The sequence below is a fragment of the Eleutherodactylus coqui genome, chromosome 5 (assembly GCF_035609145.1).
Source record: "Eleutherodactylus coqui strain aEleCoq1 chromosome 5, aEleCoq1.hap1, whole genome shotgun sequence".
Classification (NCBI taxonomy): Eukaryota; Metazoa; Chordata; class Amphibia; order Anura; family Eleutherodactylidae; genus Eleutherodactylus; species Eleutherodactylus coqui.
In genome coordinates, this window is record NC_089841.1 from 171,656,609 (window position 1) to 171,678,045 (window position 21,437).

General features: G+C 41.6%; 1 protein-coding gene across 1 annotated transcript in view; it reads left to right on the forward strand.

Annotated features, from left to right (window-relative positions):
• RIPK3 (receptor interacting serine/threonine kinase 3) overlaps nucleotides 1–21,437 on the forward strand; it is a 38,983-nt gene that overhangs the window by 12,636 nt on the left and 4,910 nt on the right. The window contains exons 5-14 of the mRNA XM_066603695.1: nucleotides 457–506; nucleotides 4,268–4,426; nucleotides 6,607–6,689; nucleotides 8,767–8,905; nucleotides 9,260–9,354; nucleotides 9,472–9,508; nucleotides 10,583–10,665; nucleotides 10,753–10,789; nucleotides 13,483–13,532; nucleotides 16,773–16,806. Of these exons, the coding sequence (XP_066459792.1) occupies nucleotides 457–506; nucleotides 4,268–4,426; nucleotides 6,607–6,689; nucleotides 8,767–8,905; nucleotides 9,260–9,354; nucleotides 9,472–9,508; nucleotides 10,583–10,665; nucleotides 10,753–10,789; nucleotides 13,483–13,532; nucleotides 16,773–16,806 (767 nt within the window). The remainder of the gene's footprint in view (nucleotides 1–456; nucleotides 507–4,267; nucleotides 4,427–6,606; nucleotides 6,690–8,766; nucleotides 8,906–9,259; nucleotides 9,355–9,471; nucleotides 9,509–10,582; nucleotides 10,666–10,752; nucleotides 10,790–13,482; nucleotides 13,533–16,772; nucleotides 16,807–21,437) is intronic.

Genomic DNA, 21,437 nt, shown 5'->3' on the forward strand with positions numbered 1-21,437 from the left:
TATGTTCGCGTGAATGCACCCTTAGGCTGCATTCCCACGAATGTATATCGGCTCGGTTTTTACGCCAAGCCGATATACGTCGTCCTTTGTGCAGGGGGGGGGAGGATGGAAGAGCCAGGAGCAGGAACTGAGCTCCTGCCCCCTCTCTGCCTCCTCTCCACCCCTCTGCACTATTTGCAATGAAAGGAGGTAGGGCGGGGCTAAGTTCCGAGAATTAGCCCCGCCCCCGCCCCACCTCTCCCCATTGCAAATAGTGCAGAGGGGCGGAGAGGAGGCAGAGAGGGGGCGGGAGCACAGCTCCTGCTCCTGGCTCTTCCATCCTCCCCCCCCCTGCACACGAGGACAACGTATATCGGCTCCGCGTGAAAACCGAGCCAATATACGTTCGTGGGAATGCACCCTTACAGTGTGCTAAGTTCAATATTCCTATTAATATATATATTTTTTTCCTTTTAGCTTCGCCATCTTATGTGCAGTGGTTCTTAGAGGACAAAATCCATATCCTGGTAATAATATCTAATATAAGAGGCACTTTAATGAGAGGGTTTCTTGAAGAGATACTAAACCTAAAGTACAGTATAACTACATAGTTGAATGCAAGGTCCTGTCCTGTCAGAAGTCAGTTCTACTGAGTAGCAAATGATTGATATTCTTCAATGGAGTTACTAGGAGGGAGTACAGAAAAATCTCTTCCCTTAAAATTACTACTTTATCTCGGATATGTCTGCTAACCTCCAGAAACCTTTACATATCTGAGCAACTTATAGCAGCTGCATTTCTACATTTTGAGTGAAAAATAAGTTTTATTTGAGATATTTGCCTCTCAGAGAATAGGCTGATTAACCCAGAAAAAAGACCAAAATGTAACCTTTATTGGTAAATTAGAATGTATAATATTCCACTTAGTTGATTTAATCTAATGTTTTATACACAGCTATAACTAAAGGCAAGCTCACATTCAGTTCTCTCACATAATAGCTTGCCTATATTAGACATTGGTTGAAAGGCACTATAAGTCTATGTGGCCCCCTATACACTGAGCTCTGCCCTTTATCACTTTCGAGGACCCAAAATTGCTCCTGCTCCTACTACTAAATCAACATAAAAAATGTGTTTCTCCTTTTTACAACGCTCCGTGTTTATATCTCACTATTAGATTTCATCAATGGTTCTATCTTCATCACTTAAAGGCAAGTGGCTGACATCGGTGCCACTAGGCTGATAAGAAAACGCTACACAAATTGAAAAAACCTGGCCCCCGATCGCGCTTGTGTCAAAAACGCCTCCCAGTTGCGATCGACATGTGTGTCCCATTGTTTTCAAGGGGGAACCTCCCATTGCACGCGGTGCTATCTGTTTCCAGTCCCATTGAGAACAATGGCCAAGGGAACACCCAAAGATAGGACATCCCCCTTTTTTTATCGAACTACTACCTATGGGATGATATCAAGTCCAGGGTTTACACAGTGAAAATCACTCATGTATATGACCCCATTCAAAAGAAAGGGGTTCATGTTTGTGCGAGATTTGTGCATATCCCTTCTTGTGCGATTTTCACGGCCATCTGAAAGCGGCCTTAGCTCAGGGTTTCCGTCTCTCTGTTCAGATTTTGAAAACTGAAATGAGCTGATCAGTTTTTTCCACATTGATTTTAGTGGGTTTTCGAAAAAAATTGAAGCCTTTCAGTTTGCTGTCAGTCTGCTTCCATTCAGTTTTGCTTTAATTTTTTTGACTGGAACACTGATACAACAGACTGAGCAGAGAGATGGAAACTCTGACCTGAGCCCTAACTCAGGTGTGAAAGCACCCTAATATAGGCAATGTTGTAGCGTGCTAGTGCGCTCCAGCAACTAAACCTTGACTGGATATGATCCAGGATAGACATCAGCCAGCTGATGTGAGAGGTCTGAATGTCAGGCTGCTTTTAGGTATAGCTGTGCCTAAAACATTGTATTAAATCAACTCAGGGGGATAATATACATTTTAATTTACCAATCAAAGTTACCTTTTAAGGCCCATTTAGACACAACGATTATCACTCAAAATTCGCTCAAAATCCATCTTTTGAGTGTTAATCGTTGGGTGTAAATGTGCCCATCTTTCACTGTTCTGCCGGAGAATGAATTTTTTGTGCTCTGCCTGATGCAGGACCGCTTGCTGTGTTCTGCCCGGAGAGCCCTGATTACAGCCGATTGCATTGTCTCAGCTGTTCTCAGCTGTCAGCCCTGTGCAGATCAAAGGGAATGTAATGAAGGAACAGAGGGTGGTCTGTTCCCTGAATACAGCTCCTGGCGGCTCACATGGTACTAATTGTTACTAATAGGCATTAGTACCAAGTACAATTGCATAATAGAAAAAATTTTGCTCTCTACCTTGATCCCACTACATGTTGTCTTGGCTCCAGCAAGGTTTCCTCCATGAACTCACCTCCACCGCCCAGACCCAAGTGGAAACAGACAACAGGAGATATTCTTTCCAAAGAAACGAAAGATACTGATGTTTGATGTGCAGAAAAGGAACATGGCGATCAAGGCTACAGTAGGAGCAGAAACGCGTTCTTGTCTGTTTTTACTGGAAGATGTAACGGCACAAATCTAATGAAGCAAGGCATGTTCCTTTTCTGCACGTCAAACATCGGTATCCTTCTTTTCTTTGGAAAGAATATCTCCTGTTATTAGTACCAAGTAGTAGTTTATGCAAAATGATGGCTCAAAAGCCATCTTTTGAGCGATCATCTTTGTGGTGTAAATGCACCTTTAGGCCACCTGCAGACGGCCGGGTCGGATCCCGCTGCAAGAATGCTCGCAGCAGGATCTGACCTGCGTCCCTGCAGTGACCAGTGCGGCTCACCTTCTTCTGCATCTGCTCTGTGATGTGCCAGCTGCGGCCCAGCCAGCGCAGAGTGGAGCCGGTGCATCGGGAGTGACGTTTTTCTGCGGGCCTCTACGAGACCCGCATAGAAATAGAACATTTGTTTTCCGCGTGTGTTTTCACGCGGACAAATAACGTCCGTCTGCATAGGATTGCGTTCTGTAATGCAATCCTATGCAGGCGGGCTTGGGCTGAAATTCTGCAGGAAATCCGGCTGCGGAATTTCCACCCATGTGCAAGGGGCCCAAGTCTCTTTTTTCCCTGGTTAATAAGCTGCACTATTATAAGCAGTGACATTTAGGTTTATTGCTCCTAACCTTTGGATAGAAGTCAATGTAATGTTTCAATAAAAAAAAAAAATTACTTACTGAGGTTTTATTTACACGAGTGTTTTATCGCTGCTAGTTTGCCGTGATAAAACATTGGCCGAAAATTGTGACTATCTGAAGCATTGCATTCCAATGCATTAATTCACATGTGCGCTCTTTAGCCTTGTGAAATCGGCTGGCCGAAAAAAATAGCACGTCCGTGGCCGAATTTGGCAGCTGATTTTACATGCGTCCAAAAAAGATAGGTTTTGCTGTATCTTTTGGCCATGATCAGCCGGCAGCTCCCATAGAAGCCTATGGAAACTGCTGGCAAAGGGAGGGAGAGGGAGTTTAGCAGCGGCTAGGGCTGCTAAACCATGTCAGCTGGCTCTATTGTGCCAGTTGAAGGATTTATGCTGCCCGAAGGAATTAGGAGCTGTAGTGTCTATATGCCGCACCCAGCCAAGTGACTGGATGAGAAAACATGAGATTTAGCTGCGACTTAGTCGCGGCTTTCTCTTGTTCATGCGTTTTTTGGCCATGATGCGACCGGCCGAAAAATGCATCACCCATGTAAAGGAGACCTGACACTAAAAGTGGCTTATTCTGCAAGAATGTCACACATTACTATGGATCTACAGATCTGAATAAACAGCTACTGTATATATTCAGAAAGTAGCCGGGTGACATCCTGCACATATTTTTACTTTTGTTCTCTGAATTGTGTTTTATTAATAAATGTCATCCAAATTTAAGTTACATTTGATAACCTTTTTCACCCGCACTTACGTTAGAAATAAAGGGCTTGTCTCATGAAGACAACCCCTGTCCATATGTCCTATAAGGGTATGTGGACATCATAGAGATGAATCTCCCACTCATGGCACCCCCTCTATGAGCAAGAATGGAATCAAGCTGTCCATAATTTCATTTGGCCAGCCAGAAACTAACTGTGGGAAGGAAAAAGTGCAGATTAGACCCAGTACTTATGGCTACACTAGATCTAACACAGGTTTACAGCCTACAGACTGTTTTACTCATCTAATGGTAGGTACTCTCATTACTCATTAGTATCTCCTCTCTGTCAGTTGACAAATCTGTCTTGATACGTGAACTTGTCCCTCGTGGCCAGCGTCCGTCTCTTGAGGAATTGGAAAATGAGATGTCAGTGAAATATTTAAATGAGGCTATTGAATTTACTAAATGCTGCTGGGATATGGACAAGCACAAGAGGCCTCCCTTCTCTGGTGAGTAACACTTGATAAGCAGTAATAATTGGACTACGGACTACACTTACTATAAACCATGTTGTTTTTGTATCCGGGAAACTGCATGGTGAAATGAGCCTAAAATAAAGCAGTTATTCACTGATATGATCCCTAAAACTTAACTTTTAATTAAAATCAACTAACACAAGTACAGCTCAGGGCAAACATATAAGAAAAATAATGACCAAATACCACCCTAATCCTACTTCTACAGCCAGTAGTTGCTATGAAAATTCAAAGGCTTAGTGGTAGGATTAATAAAACAGAGCTGTCCACCAGAATAAATGTCACCCCTCGTGTAATAGGAGAATATATAGGAAAAAAGTGAAAGAAAAACCTGTAGATAAACAGTGTACTTAGGACAGGTAACTGGTCTATTTATCACTGCCGTCCTATTGATGGTTTGACCCAAACCTTGCCCTTTTGCTCTTGAGAGGGTGCCAGATTTTGAATAGAGTATAGTCACTCTAACACCATCAGGGAGCATAGAGGTCTATGTAGAGGACTACAGTGTAATGGTGGTTTATTTGCATTGATACCACTGGACAGATGGTGCTGTTTAACACAGGTTGTAGATTCAAGTTCTAGATTCACAGTCTAGATAAGTTACCAGGTTCTAGACTCGAGTTCTAGGGTCTAGATTTAGGCTCCTGATTCTAGGTACAGATTACTTTGTTCTAGGTGAGTCTAGATCCAATTTCCATGTTTTATGGATTCTAGATGCACAAAGATTCTAGACTTAGGTTCTGGACCATTTCACAGAGTTGCAGGAAAAGTCTATATATCGATTTTGAGGCCCTTCACAGACTAGATTTAGTAAATTTATATTTCTTTATTAGGATTAGATAAAAACACTCACACCTAGGGCTGGACGCATACAAGCTGTGGAGGGGTATTACACCAGAGGGGCTGGATGCAGATCCCCCACAGCAAACAAGACTAGACAGCTCAGACAAAAACAAAAAGAGCAAAAAAAGAGTAACTGCTCTTGGCTCTTCCATCCTCTCCTCCTGCAGATGAGGATGACGTATATCGGCTCGGCGTGAAAATCGAGCCGATATACGTTCGTGTTAATCCAGCCTCACAGAGTGATGCAATATGGTTGGCACTATATTTTTAGGATCTATTACAAGTGAAAATGGACTTCTATAAGTAGAGGAGGGAGGAGAGTGGAAATCATGTGTGTGCTTGGAGTATTTTCACGTAGCCATAGCCAGCCATGGCGGACCTGTTATTTCATTACACCGAGCACATATTAAATAAAAGTCATTTGGGAAGCTAATTTATTTCCAGCAACATGGCCATCAATGGCCAATAGAAAAATACGTCTAACAGAATCTCAGAGAACCCCTTTTAAGAGTGTTTGCCAGGACTTAAATGTACTCTACTTAAGGCCTTATTTACACAGGCGTTTTATTGCAGCTATAGTGACTATCTGAAGCATAGGATTCCAAAGTATTTGCTCAGATGGCCGATTTTCAGCCACATCGCAGCCAAATGAGCCACCTGATATTTTGACGTGGCCAGAAAAGATAGGTCTTGCTCTATCTTTCGGCCGCAATCAGCTGGCGGCTCCCATAGGCTTCTGTGAGAGCTGCCGGCAATAGGGAGAGGGAAGGAGTTAAGCAGCGGCTAGCACTGCTAAACATGTCAGCTGACTCTATTGAGCCAGTAGAACTATTTATGCTGGGCTGTAGCATATATATGCCCCTCCTGGCCCTGTGAATGGCCGACTTGTTCACGGCTTTTTCCCCGTCCATGCGTTTTTCACCCGCAATGCGGCCAGCTGAAAGACGCATCGCTCATGTGAATGAGGCCTGATTGTAAAGGTCCAAATTAAACTTTCTTGTCCCAGAGACAAGGTTAACGCACCTGCTCTACCTTGGATACATCCTGCACATATTTTTCCATACAAAATTGTTCAGAAGTACCGTATATTGTGTTACATCACTAAGGAAAAGAACTGGGGTGTGTTCACATGTAGGAGATTCTTCTTTTTCTGTGACTGTCCTTGTCACCTGAGTGGGGTTTGCAGAAATTCATGTGCAGGATACAGAAACAACTACATGCCAATGTATGCAACAGAATTTCATTTGCCTGCAATAAATCTGCCATTCCAAGAGGAATTTTATATTTTCGCTGTTTTCTCCCACTAACAGAATGTTGTAACGAATGGGAGGTTTTCTTCGCTGCGTACAAATGTATTATTAAACAAGCAGTAAGTCAAGTGCAGGACATGATGGTGAGTATACTTCAGATGTCTATTGGTGGGCAGTGTTCCTGTTGTAGTAAGTTTTTGTAAAGTGCTCATAAAGGGTTAAAATACTTGCAAAGAGTACTTCTGCTTTTACCCTGTATGAGCCTTTTAGAATTACCATTACTGAAAGTGTCATTATCTTATGACAGTAGCATTTTAGGACCTCTTTCACACGGGCAACAGCGATATCGGTGTCAGAAAATTCCAACAATATCACATCTGTGTTCTGTGCGATATCGCTGTGCTTTCTTTTTTGGGGGATTGCAATATAAGACCTACCCTGAAAATAAGCCGTAGCTGCATTTAAAAAAATAAACACAATACATCACGTAGCAGGCGCTGTCTGCTCAGTCGCACTTCTCAACGCTTGTCCCCGGGACACTTGCTTGTAGTGGCTTTGAATGGCTGGAATTATTTCATCGAGCACTGCAGTGATTGGTTCTCGAGTGCCACGGCTCAGCCAATCAGAGCCACTGCTTTCTGGAGGCGAGACTTATAAACCCCCTAACCAGGAAGCACTGGGTGAAACCTACAAGCAAGTGTTTCAGGGATCTGCGAGGAGAAGTGTGGCAGAGCGGATAGCGCCTGTTAGGTGATGTATTGTATTTTGTTTTTAATGCAGCTAGGTCCTATTTTAGAGACAAACAGTAGGATTTCCTACTGTAAGGGCTCCTGCACACTTGCGTTTTTCTTACATGTTTTTTCTCTCTATATCGCTGCGTTTTTTTTCACGCAATTGTCAATTGGACTTTCTAACTGACCCTGTGCTACAGGGAGGATAACATGGCCCTACCTAAGCGGGGACATCGCCCCAATAAAGGCGGCCCAGCGGTCTTCTGATCTGGGCCCTAGCTGCTCCTAAGAACCACACACCAGAACAGGATACATACACATGCCACATCACAGGGACAGAACACAGAGCCAGAAAACACAGCATACAGCAGCTAAAATGCAACCACTAATAGCAGATAGTAAGCTATATATAAATACCAGGTATTAGTTGACATTTTGATCAAAATGTGGAAGCTAGCAGGCCACTTCACAGCTCCTGGCTATACCCCTAGTCCTTACACTAACCAGGAGTAGAGCAGTACCGGTCACAGTTAACACCGCAACACATCAGGGTTAGCATGCCAGACACTCAATCACATTGAACAGGACAATTCACTCCTCGTGTCTAGCCACCTGCTCAGACATACAGAACTTGACACTGTTCACACCATATACCCCCTACAGGACTATCCACACCTAATGTCTGGCCACTTGCCAAACACTGGACACCAGTCACACAGCAAGCTGCAACACAGACATAACATGCTCACCCATGCTCATAACTGCTCACCCTGGACACCAGACAGGCACTGAACAGGAGCTGGGTTTATATGTGAGCAAAGACCCAGGGGATTGCTAGCAGGAGATCACCACACCCAGCTAGCACAATCATTCACCACCTGTGGGCTGTGCTGCTAGAAACCCTAGTACTACAGGTCCCAGCAGCACAACGTAACACTGGGAATTCTCTCTATAGTTATGTGTCTCCAGTTTGCTGTAGGCAAAGCAGCAAAAATGTAATTGGATTGATCTTTATTAGCTTTATTACGTCTTGCATGTTTGCATTCTCACAGCATATATACCAGTATGTGTGGGTGTATATATATATATATATATATATATGCTGTGAGAATGCAAGCACACAAGAACTACTAAAGCTACTAAAACTCAATCCACTGCACAGTTGACCATGACATACATTGCCTTACTGAAACTTACTTGAAAGCCATTCAGTAATAATTGTCTTAAGCGAATCAATGAATGTAATTTTATAAACCAATGACAGCACTGTCACATACTAATAATAATCTTCATATGGCGCCAACATATAATGCACAGCACTTTACAAATGATCTTTTCTTTAGTGCCACATGTCTAATACTGGTGGATTATGTCAACTAATGGCACATATCAAACACGTTTATAAGTATATTTATCAATGATTATTAATAAATGTTATTTCTGTGCAGGATACTGGCTAATAAATGATATTGCATTTTCTGTTCCTAAGGACTCCTCTGTGTCTTCTCGTAAGACAACAGATAAATCGAATACAGATAACACAGCGTCTTTAAATACTAAAGATATGTCGGAAATGGTTCACAGATTTAAGACTATGAATGTTACTGAAAGACCATCTGCATTACTGGGTAAATAGCCATTAAACCATTAAGGAGATATTCTTACCATTAATAATTATTATGTATCCATGTGATGGGTGATAAAAATTAGATGAGTGGGCATCAGACTGCTGTGGTCACTGAGATAGCTAGAACGGGGAACTCTTTCTGTGTTTGACCACACTGGGGCAGAACTGGCAGATGGGGGGGGGGGGGGGGTCCCTATTCTAGTGATCATGGGGATCCCAGCATTCAGATACAGACCAATCTAACATTTGTCACCTACCATGCAAATAAGTCATAAATGTTAATAGTTGCAAAACCACTTTCACAGTATAGACGGCTTAATTCTTCATGTAATTCTTTATATTCTTTGTCACCCAGAGTCTGTGCCTGAAATACGCTATCCAAAAATGCAAAGTCAGCCTAAAGGGGAACATCCAAAACCTTTACCACAAGGTTACCCGCAAGGAGCTATGGTATGACAGCAATGTTATTCTCAGCATACACAGTACATTTATACAGTGATGTTTGTATATGTACGTATGATCATTAACATTCTTAATGTGCATATATATTCTTTGTGTCATCTCCAGGGTTCTAACAGCAGGTCTAAATACATATATTACCCAGGTAAATATCTATATCACTTCAAAAAGCACCATGCTCGTTCGCAGGTATAATACACTTATTGCAACATATTATTACATTGCATGGTGAGAAGGGGTTAATAAGAGAATGGAATGAAGACACAATATTATGTTGTCTTGTAGTGTTATTATTTGCTTCTAGATAGCGGTGGACCATTTCCTTTTTTTCATATATATTTTTATTTTATTCTGCAAGTTTTTTAACTAAGTTTCGTAACTTTTTTCTTTTTTACATCTAATGACCCCGTGACATCATATAAGACTTCTGGGGAATGGAGGGCATTCACACAGTTTTTTTTTATTATTTCACACTTTTTCACTGTAACTAGAGCATCCATAGAAGTCCCAGTTAGGGGGAAACATCCTCCTCGTGTGACAGACCTGGTCAGGGGTCTGCTAAAACCCTACAGCTCTGACATCCCAGGGGTCATCGGTGATCACGTCAGTGCCGCTTCCTGCATTCTCTATGTAGTGCTCATTGTAGCCTACGAAAGAGAAGGCAGAAGTGGTTACAAATGTGTCTGACAGCTGAGAATCTGACCTGTTCCTGTTTGATTGTAGGAGCAGGAACTTTAATCCTGATGCATATATTTACTATCGGTCAGGATTAAAGCCCAGGACCAAGCACTATATATTTACGGCACTTGGTCTTTAATGGGTTAAACCAGACTTATGGAAATAAAACATACACACTTTGGCGCATTAGGACAGTCTTGTGCGTATCCATGATTAGAGCAGATATTATAAGCGGTTCTAAGTCACTGTATTTTTAAGTTCCAAAGGTATGTTCAAAGTGGTTCACATATTTCAGACTATGAATTCTTCTGAAGGTCTGCTTGTGTTCTAAATATTTGGCCATGCTATGAAGTAGACTTAATGCAATCAAAGCGTTTTTTTCATTACTGAAATTTATCACCAATTGATAGGATAAATAATAGAAGTCAGATTGCTCAGGGTCCAACTGCTGGGACCCCATGGCACTGGAACGCTACTCTTTTACTTGCTCACGACATAATTCTTCACATGTCCAAGTAATTCCTTCTATTTTCTCATTCAGTATCTGGGCCAGCCATGAGCACCCCAAACATGCAAAGTCAACCCAGAAGGGTTTATCCAGAACCGTTACCATCAGCCCCTATGGTATGACAACCATGTACAACAATATAGTATGAATTATATGTATCAGCATGTACATTCATTAATACACACGTTCTTTTTGTCATACAGGGATATAGCACTAGATTTCAACCTGCATATTTCCAAGGTAAATTTCCATATCGCTTAAAAAAGGGTCTTTAATAGAGATGAGCGAGCATACTCGCTAAGGACAATTACTCAATCAAGCATTGTCCTTAGCGAGTATCTCCCCGCTCGGAAGAAAAGGTTCGGCTGCCGGCGCGGGTGACAGGTGAGTTGTGGCCATGAGCAGGTCGGAGCGGGGGGAGAGGGAGAGAAAGATCTCCCCTCTGTTCCTCCCCGATCTCCTACGCCGCTCCCCGCCCGCCGCTGGCAGCCAAATCTTTGCTCCCGAGTGGGCAGGTACTCGCTAAGGGCAATGCTCAATCGAGCAATTGCCCTTAGCGAGTATGCTCGCTCATCTCTAGTCTTTAACCCATTAATAGCGTAAGTATTTGTTTCCTAATTTTGCCTTATCGTATTCTGATCGCTTTTGCGTTGATATAGCTGTATGTGGGGTTGGGTTTTTTTGAGCGAGGAATGGGAGTATTTTTCCTTAGGGCAGTTGTGAAGTCTAACATTGCTTTCCACATTTTGAAATGGCCAAGATAAGGGTTCACTTACTGTGACAGGCAGAGGTTAGGGACAAGCCAGAGTTTAGTACATAAGTATCAGAAGTGGAGGGAATAGACAAGTATGGTCAGTAATCAGTTTGGTATACACAGCTTTGTTGGTTAGCGTAAGGGAGTATTCACACAGCACTTTGTAACACATTATGTGGTTCCCTTTAACAGCTGCACAAAGCAGAACTATGATGGGACACCCGGACAGAAAAGAACAGAGCCATTCACTTGAAATGGACACCCCTTTGGAGTTAGTTTAACAAGGTTTCCATTAATTTCCGTTTTATTTGGAGTACAGAATAGCGTAGTCGACTACATTATTCTATACTCCAAATAAAACAGAAGCAAACAGAAACTTTGTTAACCGGATACCAAAGGGTTGTCCGTTTCACAAAACAAGCGAATGGCTCTGTTTGTTTGCATTTGGGACTTCCAGCACAGTTTTGCTGTTGTGACAGAACCCCCAACCGGAACCACACAATGTGTTAAACGCTGTGTGAATGCTCCCTTAGACGGAAGAATAGTCAATACTTAGCCAATGGCCAGTACACAGACAATAGTAGCAGCTTCCTAGGAGGATGGGAGATGGGCAGTATGATCTAGACCAGTATTTCCACAATTTCAGTCCTCACTACCCCCCCCCCCCCGATGGTCATGTTTTTAGGATATCCTATAGAGAGTACACCTGTGGTAATGTCTGCGAAACTGACAATTATTACATCCCCAGTACAATACTATAGAAATCCGGCAAACTTGACATGTTGGGGGGTCGTAACAACTGGAGTTTGGGAAACACTGATCTAGACTAAGACAAAAGCACAATAATCACACAAGGTGGAAATAGAAGGGCCAGGTTTTTATAGGACATCCGAGCTAATCAGGTAAATCCATTATATATTTATATAATTTATTTATTTAATACATGGACAGAGCCGAAGATGCTCTTTGCTGCAATTCCATGACTCCTGAGCTAGTGTAGACTCTTCAACTCACCACATACTGTAGTTGGTGCGGCCTGTTAGTACTTTAAAGGTAAGTTCATTTGGTGGAATTTTGCCACATATTTGACGCATAATCCATGCTAATTCCTCAGAAAATCCCCATCTCATTACTTTCAATGGCAATCTGCACTACAGATGTTTTGCACGTGCGTATTTTAAATCTGTGTGCAAAAAAAGCAAGAGGCGTCACTTCTTGACACAGATTCGCCAAATCTGCATTGGAAATTCCACATACAGATCTGCTCGTATACAATCTGCAGCTCAGCCACGGATTTCTGCCGCAGTTTACAGAGAATCGGCACAGAAAATCTGCATTGGATTTCACCATGTTAACAAACTCTAAAGGGATAATGGGGTCCTGTTGCAAGTGAACTTCATGTCTGATTAATAATTTTCTATCTGTGTAGACCTGTACAAAACTCACAAATATCCAATGCAAGCATTATGTATTCATATGTTAATAGGATGTATGAATATTTATGCATTATAAACCTGGCTGCCCTAGTTTCTCACAAGCACCAGAACTAGAATAAAAAAATCATAAGGTCAATCAGCAGCAGTCTGCTGCGCACAATAAAAGCAAAGTGTAAAGTAGGCGAAAACAGCAATGAAGACATATAATATTATAAAAAAGATACTAGATTTTACAGCCAATATTAATCAAAAGTAGATAGTCACTTTGAATATATACATACTGTAGAAGAGTAGTATACAGAATGACCTGTAGGGGGCTGTAGACAGCCATTGTGATACTTGAAATGAGAAAAAACACTTGTGGGTGTGGGAGGAAGCAACATAAAAGTGGCAGTACCTACCACACTCAGGGTGTGGAAGTTGGCTGACAGCCAGAGTAAGAGGCCGTTTCAGCAGCCATCAGGCACTTGGGCCCGTCACAAGTCTGACAGCGGAGGACACCCTCTAGACATCCCGGTTGGGGGATAGTGATGGAGTCCCTGTGCGTTGTGAACCCTGAGGAACTGTATGTAGCAGTGACTGCTATATGTTAAATAAGTACTGGCAGGCGCCAGAACTTTAAGGAACTGCAAGTCTTCTGAGCCTTTATGCATGTGTGCCAACCATCCTGACGTAAACATGGCAATCCGATTGGTCAGAAACATCAGCCCAAAGAATCATACTTGTTATGTGCTTTATTGCAGGTGTTCCTCAATTCGGGTATCAACCTTTTACAGGACATGTACCTCAACCAGTAAGTTTCCAAAACAGGAAATAATACTATAACCTCAGAGTTGATCAATGACTGTTAATCATGAGTTTTATTAGATGCAATATGTAAAGTTGTTTATGCAGTAGTAATCTCAGTACTGAGTAATGCATTGCCTAATAGGGCACTGACCTTCAAGCCCTTCAATTAATATGTCGTTCTTTATTCAAAACACATTCCGATAAAGGTCATTAAAGCACTTACCTTAAAAATATTCCGACAACTTATGTTTCATTTAATTTGGATAGGATATACAGTTAATAAAATGATCAGTGGGGTTGGGACGTCTGGGACTCTGACCAATGTTTTGAACAAAGGCCATAAATCCTTGAGCTCGTCTCTGACACATCACTACCCGTGATTAGGTGCCATATCTGGCAATACAACAAAGTGTGAAGAGTGGTTTTGTGTGGGATGAAAGTTAAAGAGGCTGCTGTGCTTTCATTCTAGGCATCGCTGGAGGTCCCAATGGTCAGAACCTGACCAATGAAACATTAATGACAGATTTAATTGATATTCCCTTAATGTTAGTTATTAGAAAACCCTACTAATTTCCATTGGACTGTGACTGATGCGTGATGGTATTGTATTTCTCAAAACTTACAATCAACTGCAACTTTTCATGACCACCATGTTGCAGCCATTACAGGTCCATGCGCCACAACAATATTGTACACTACAATGCTGAGAAACTAGTGTGGTAAAGACTGTGCTTGAGCCTGCAATGTTAAAGGGAAACTCACTACAGTTAATGATTGAAGAGAACTTTTGAGTTCATCTTGTAGTAGTATTCAGCAGGAATCAGCTGATCGGCAGGGATCTCTAATGGGGAGTCCCGGCCAATCTGCTTTTGATGACCTATCCTAAGGTTAGGCCATCAATAGTACAAAGTGACAAAATCCCTTTAAGTATATTTATAGACATACATATACATTATAAAGACTTGAATGCATATTGCAAACAATCGAAAACTATGAATGCACTTCAGAAAACATTATAAAGCATAAAGAACTCGGTGGGGCCGGAGTCTCCCTCCAGAAAGCTACATGTACGATTGTCATTATAGATAAAATGTAACTCTGCAGTTCGGAGCCACTTTATATATTAAGGAATTAAATTACTTCTAATGAAAATATTTTGTTAGAAGACTGCTAATGATGTACTTATATAATAGAGACTATAACCTGAAGCTCTTCATATATTATGATACATCTGTCATCAGATACATGCAGTGTAATCTAGGGACATAGAATATGTCCTTAAAGAGCTTTCCTGTTTTATGTAAGTAATGTCTAATCACTTTATAATAAAAAGAGTTATATAACATTTTAATGTGCTTTATGCATCAGTTCCTCACAGTTTTTATATCTAAGGGCTTGCAAAAATATGTCCTTATATCATGGAAAGCTTTGATACACTCTACTGATCCTGGCTACTGTGTTAGTTGGACATGATTAGCTTCTGGATGTGAACAAGAATCTTTCCATTCTCTGACAGCAATCAGAGATTTTCAATAATGATGAGTGGTTAGTGGAATAATCGGATCGATTTCACCAAAATCATTGTGATTCAGGGTGGCCAATTCTGATTTTCATTAAAGTTAATAGGAGTAAAAATCGGGTTCATTAATTTTCCCTCTAGAAGGTCGCCAATACAGCTATATGTACATTAAAGTTGTTCAGCCATATGCACATTAAAGTCTATAAAGCAGTATGAAAGGCACTAAAAACAGTGGCGTACATTTACTAAGCTAAATTTGCCAGAAATCCAGCTAAAATGATGTGGCTGGTGGTGGTATAGTGACACAGAATTCAAGACACGATGCAGCAGATGGAGTAACCAAGGTTTACAGTATTTACTGGAACACAAAAAATTAACAATGACAAGATAACATTAATAGTTTATCAATTTGACATTTACCTTTAAATAACTTGGTGCTAGCTGCGGTTCACTAGACCCGAGGGATAATAACACTTTGAGTACAATACGAAATAACAATAATAGCTGAAGAACAATTTCAATAATGTTTTGTGGAGATCAGTCCCATTGTACAGAAATACAGATGATGTAACTTACCACAAAGTCCTTCTTTAGGTGTTAACACTCTACTACTGTTAACATGGTCTATTAGAAACACAGCACGGGAGACCTGCTTGAATATCTTTGTTATTTAAGGCTCACTAAACAATTGGGCACTTTGGCACAACTCTACCTTCTGCAACTGGCCTGCTGACTGTTTGTGTTAGTATCGGTGTGCACACCTAGTATGTGGATTGAGGTCAGCCTCACTTACAGTTCCATTTGATGGAAGCCGTCACTACTACAGACTTTGGCTTGTCCGGGTCAGAAGCACAACTCCACCACTGAACTCTCTTGCACTCAAGTTACTTCCACTTGGTTGGGACTGCAGCACAGACTCTCTTTGTCTTTATGGATCTGGGCATAGTCTCCAGTTATGGCACAAAGCACTCTCTGCACTCTCCGTTTCACATCCAGGCTCTGTGCTCCTGCTGCATTTTCTCTCTCATAGGCAGCAGCTCCTCTGTTGACTATTGCACTGTTCTTCAGTAAATCTCCAGCAGCACTTCCAACTTACTGCATAACACCCTGCACTCGCCCTGTGGTGCAGCAAAAATTGTCCTATATATAGTCAGGTATCAGCCAGTCATAAAGCTCCCAGTGAGCATGCTCAGTTCTGTTGTGTCAAAATTTGGTGCAATGTTTGGTGCACACAGTGATTTTGGTGCAATATTTGGCACATATATATGTATTGCAGTCGCTGTCGTTGGACCAACTTTCTACTAGAATATAATATTTATATTGTAATACAACTTTAAAACACAATTAAGGAGTTCCTCCCATCATATAAAGTGATGGCACATAGCTAGTATATGCCATCACTTTATGATAGTTGGAAGTCTGACCTCTGGGACCCCCACTGATCCTGAAAATGAAGGTGCTTGGCTATCACCCGCATTCCCATTGAAGTTAATGGAGTGGAGGTGCACATGCATGTCCTCTGCTGTCCACACTTCATAGCATGCTGGGGCTGCATACTCAAGATCTGTGGGGGTCCCACCAGTCAGACCCCGTCGATCAGCAAGTTATCCTCTATCCTGTGATTAGGGGATAACTTACTGTGGTGGGAGTACTTCTTTTAAGTATAATATTCAATATGAACATATAAACATAATTTCAGATGTTAACTGTTTTTGTTCTTTTCAGTACCATCATTTTCCTCCATTTTTTGAGCCTAAAAGTAAGTAGATTTCACTAAAACTCAAATCTTCTCCAATGGACTTTAGATAAAATAATTATCTATTTTCTATGTAGCACTAGTATATTCTGCAGAAGTTTCCAATTGGTAAAGCATCCAAAGTACAAAAGTCACAAAATTTAGCACAAGGATCACTTGCCCAATAATTTGCGACTTTTCAACCTTCTGCTTTCAGGGTAAGTGGGCAAAGCCTCTCAGGAGGGGAGTGGTCGTTCAAACAGACAAATTTATGTATAATTTATGCCACAAGCTGGTGCAAATTATGCCAGAAATGTATGTCTGGTCGGGGCCAGGAGTACATTTCTGTCAAGGCGCACAGTGCAACCGAGGATGCAAGCGCCTCTTCATGTATTAACCCCTAAGTGATGGCCCCATTGTCTTTTTACATCCTAGCTAAGTGGGCTTTAATCTTAGAGGACGTAAAAACATGCATCCTCTTTGGATTAAAGCCCACTTGGCTGAGGACGTGGAAGCTCAATGCTGTTGGTGCCCGCAGGTAGCCGACAGCATGGAGCTATCATCCTGGGCAGCGAGCAGTACCCCCCAGCAATGCGATGGCAATAAAGTTAAAAACAAGTTTTAAAAAGTTAAAGATTCAGCTGCCCTGATGGATCGGATCCATCAGGGCAGCTGTAAGTACTCACCTGCATTGTCTGTGGTGTCCCACGGTGAAAGGGTCTTCCGGGACCCGGCGCCGCTGTTCTGCACATGTGCGCCAAACGAATGACATCACATGCGTGCACAGAAGAACGGAAGCCACGGGGAATTTAAAATCTCCTGGCTTACGGCTCCTGAAGCGGCGTTCGCAAAAAAAGTAAAAAAAATCTTTAAAAAATTTAGTTTCACCTCCCCTTATGGATTGGATCCATGAGGGGAGGTGAAAATACTCACCCTCGGTCCTCAGTGATGTTCTGGTTCCCCGGAACATTGCCAAAAAAATGAAAATCGTAATTTTTTCCTACGGCTTTCCTTAGATTTATTCAAAAATTGTAGGGTAAAAATTCTCAGTAGACCCCTAGATGAATTTGTTAAGGGGTCTAGCTTTAAAAATGGGATCATTTGTGGGGGTTCTCTAAGGTTTTGGCCTCTCAACGGCTCTACAAGTGGGCAATGGGGCCTAAATCACCTTCATGCAAAATTTATGTTCTGAAAGCCACCAGTTGCTCCTTCCATTTTGGGCCCCTTTGTGCATCCAGACATACGGTTAGGGCCACAATGGGTATGTTTCTGAGCACGGGACAAACAGGGGTATTTATTTTAGGGTGCAAGTCCTCATTCATATGAGTGCTGTACAAATAAAGCTGTTTTTAATATGACAGAATTGCCAAAAAAACAAAACTCATAATTTTTTCCTTCTGCTTTGCTTAAATTAATTTAAAAATGGTGGGCAGTACACCCCTAGATAAATTCATTAAGGTGTCTAGTTTTCAAAATGGGGTCATTTGTTAGGGTTCTCTATCGTTTTGACCGCTCAAGAGCTCTACAAGTGGGCAATGGGGCCTAAAACACCTTCAAGCAAAATTTCTGTTCTAAAAGCCACCGGCTGCTCCTTTCATTTTTTCAAACTTGCATTCAGAATAAAATAAACAGATGGAAATATATATCCTTACAAAAATTTGTACAGTATGTTTGCACATATTTGAGATATTACAGTTGAAAATGTGAAAATGACAATTTTTTCCAAATTTTCCAATATTGGCACTTTTAATAAATATACACAAATTCTAACGGTTTATTTTTACCACCTAAATGAAGTACAATATGTGGCGAAAAAACGTCAGAATCACTTGGATATGTAAAGCCTTTACGGAGTTATGATATGTTAAGTGACGCATGTCAGATTTCCAAAATTTGGCTTCCTCACTAAGGCGCAAACAGGCTTCGTCACTAAGGGGTTAAGTGCACCGTGCACTGGGGAAAATTATTCTACACCCGGCTTCGGAAATGAGCTTAGTAAATTTCCCCCATGGTGTTACTTTTTCAGGGGATCAGATGCTTGCGTCAGCTTGCGTCAGGGTATAAATAAAACTACATGAACCAGTTACTCAGCCAATATCTGACAAGATGGGAGTGGAGATATCTGAAAAGTCAGATTATATGGGACATGGACTTTGGCTCTGTGACAAAGGCACACTTTTAATACTCTGTGGCAGTTTCAACAAATGGGTGCAGCACAAGAGAAGTCATGCACATGGGAACGAGAAGATATCTTAAGGAAGAATGGAATTGTCAATCATTGACTAAGCAAAGAACACATATGGGTTGGTAGATGGAGATGAGAGCGGAGATGTATTATTATGCAATATTGTAGAGTTTTGAAGTGAATTCTACAGAAAACCATGTCATGAGCAACAAAGAGCAGAGGCGTTAGAATAACCACTAGACAGAAAGATCAACCTGGCTACTGCATTCATGAGGGACTGAAGAACCAGTTTGCTTAATGGGATATTAAAGGGGTTGTCCAGTTGTTATTGATGGTCTATCTACAGGATAGGCCAAAAATAGTAGATCAGTGGGGGTCTGGCTCTTGGGGTCCCCTCTGATCAGGTGTTCCTTAGGTCAGTGTACTTGTGCACTGAGCTAATTTCTACAGGAAGTAGACAGCTTCGCTCTGACTGTTGTGGCTCAGCTTGGTATTGCATACAAAGCTCCTATTCACTTCAGTGGGAACTTAGTTTGTAATACAAAGCCTGTCCACAGCAGTGGGAATGGAGCTATATGCTTCCCACAGAAATCAGCTTTGTGCAGCAGCACACTGACCCTTGAACAGCTGAGGAGAGAGAGTCCCAGGGTGCAGACACCCCCTACTATTAATGGCCTATCCGTAGATTCTGCTATCAATAGTTTACAACTGGACTACCCCTTTACGTATTAGTGTGCTACAATAACCTAGGTGAGACACGATTAGGGCCTGAATAAGTATTTTAGCAGTGTTGGTGGTGATGTAGGGATGGATAGAAGAGATGTTATTTGGCAAAGGTGACAAGATTTCGCAGTGGATCATTTTGCTCATAATAAAAGCCTTTTACATGAACCATTAAAATATATGCAGTAAGTCCACGGTCTACTAACAATAGTATTTTCTGAGATTTTTTTAAGTTTTGATACACTGCAGGGAAGTATACAAAATAAATAAAACATCACCACTCAGCTTTGCAATATCCTGCCGCACTAGCATCGCCTATGCGAATGCAATAGTCTGGTGCCAGAAAGTGCTGCTTCAGTCATGTGCTGTTAATAATTTAATGAGCACTGCAGCCAATCACAGGCCTCAGTGGTCACTACTGTTAATGCAAACAACAGTTGGAAACGTCCATTGAGTTTTCTAGATTTTTTTCTTTATTTTGTACAATTATTTACCATCTAGCTAATTTTTTTTAAGTTACCGTACATTTTTGAAAGCATGGAGGTAAAAAAATGGCTGACCATTTCCAAGGTCACTTTTAATAAATATCGTATATACTCGAGTAGAAGCCGAGTTTTTCAGCACATTTTTTTATGCTGAAAAAGCCCCCGTCGGCTTATACTCGAGTGAGGTTAAAAAAAAAATAAATAAATAAACCCCTCAATACTCACCTCTCAGCCAGCGTCTATGCCCCCCCGGTATGATGGCCTCCCCAGTGATGCAGCAAGCTGATTGAGAATTCTCCCTGCTTTCATCTCCCTGCTCACCTTTGAATTCCCAAGCTGTCAACGCTGTGTAAGTAAGCACTGTAATTGCATCAAGCGCCAGCCAATCACAGCCGGCGCTTGATCATTCACAGCCATTCAGTGAATGACATCACTGAATGGCTGTGATTGGTTTATCAGCTCATGCTCGGGTCGCTAATATTCGAGTATATACGGTAATTGTATTTCCCATGAAATATAGATTCTAACACATCTTTTCATAGATCTCCGCATTGTGATATTCTTCTATAAAGCCTTCTAGAAACGTACAAATCAATTGAAACTGCATGTTACCACTCTCCTTGTCAATGGGGTATACTCACTGACACTGTCAGCACTGATTGAATAGTATTAGATCTGTGACAAACTTTCCCCAACCCCCCTGAGCTGGTAACACGCAGTTGTCAATTTATTCATAAATTCATAGTAGGAGGAACAACCAATACAGAGTTCTGAGAAAAGGTGCTCCAGAATTTATATTTGTTTTAAGTAAGACTTACCCTTAAAATAAGCCCTACCTTGATGTTCAATAGGGGGGGACTTGAAACGTAAGTGATATTCTAAAAATAAGACCTACCTACACTACGTGAAAAGAAAAAATTACCTAGCAGGCACAGTCCAAGTCCCTCCCGCTGGTCTCCAGCATTCTGGCAGGCTTGCTTGCAGTTCTCAGGGCCAACAGAACATTGCTTGCTGGTAAAGGGGTATGTAAACCCCGTCTCCAGCAAGCGATTGCTCCCATTGGTTCTCGAGCACCGCAGGTCAGCCAATCAAAGCTAGCCCTCGATTAACCAGCCATTTAAAGAATGGCCTGCTACGTATGAATAAGACATCCCCCAAAAATAAGACCCTGTGCCTCCTTTGGGGCAAACATTTATATAAGACAGGATTTTATTTTTGGAGAAACACGGTATGTGGAATACAACTATTCATTAAAAATGACG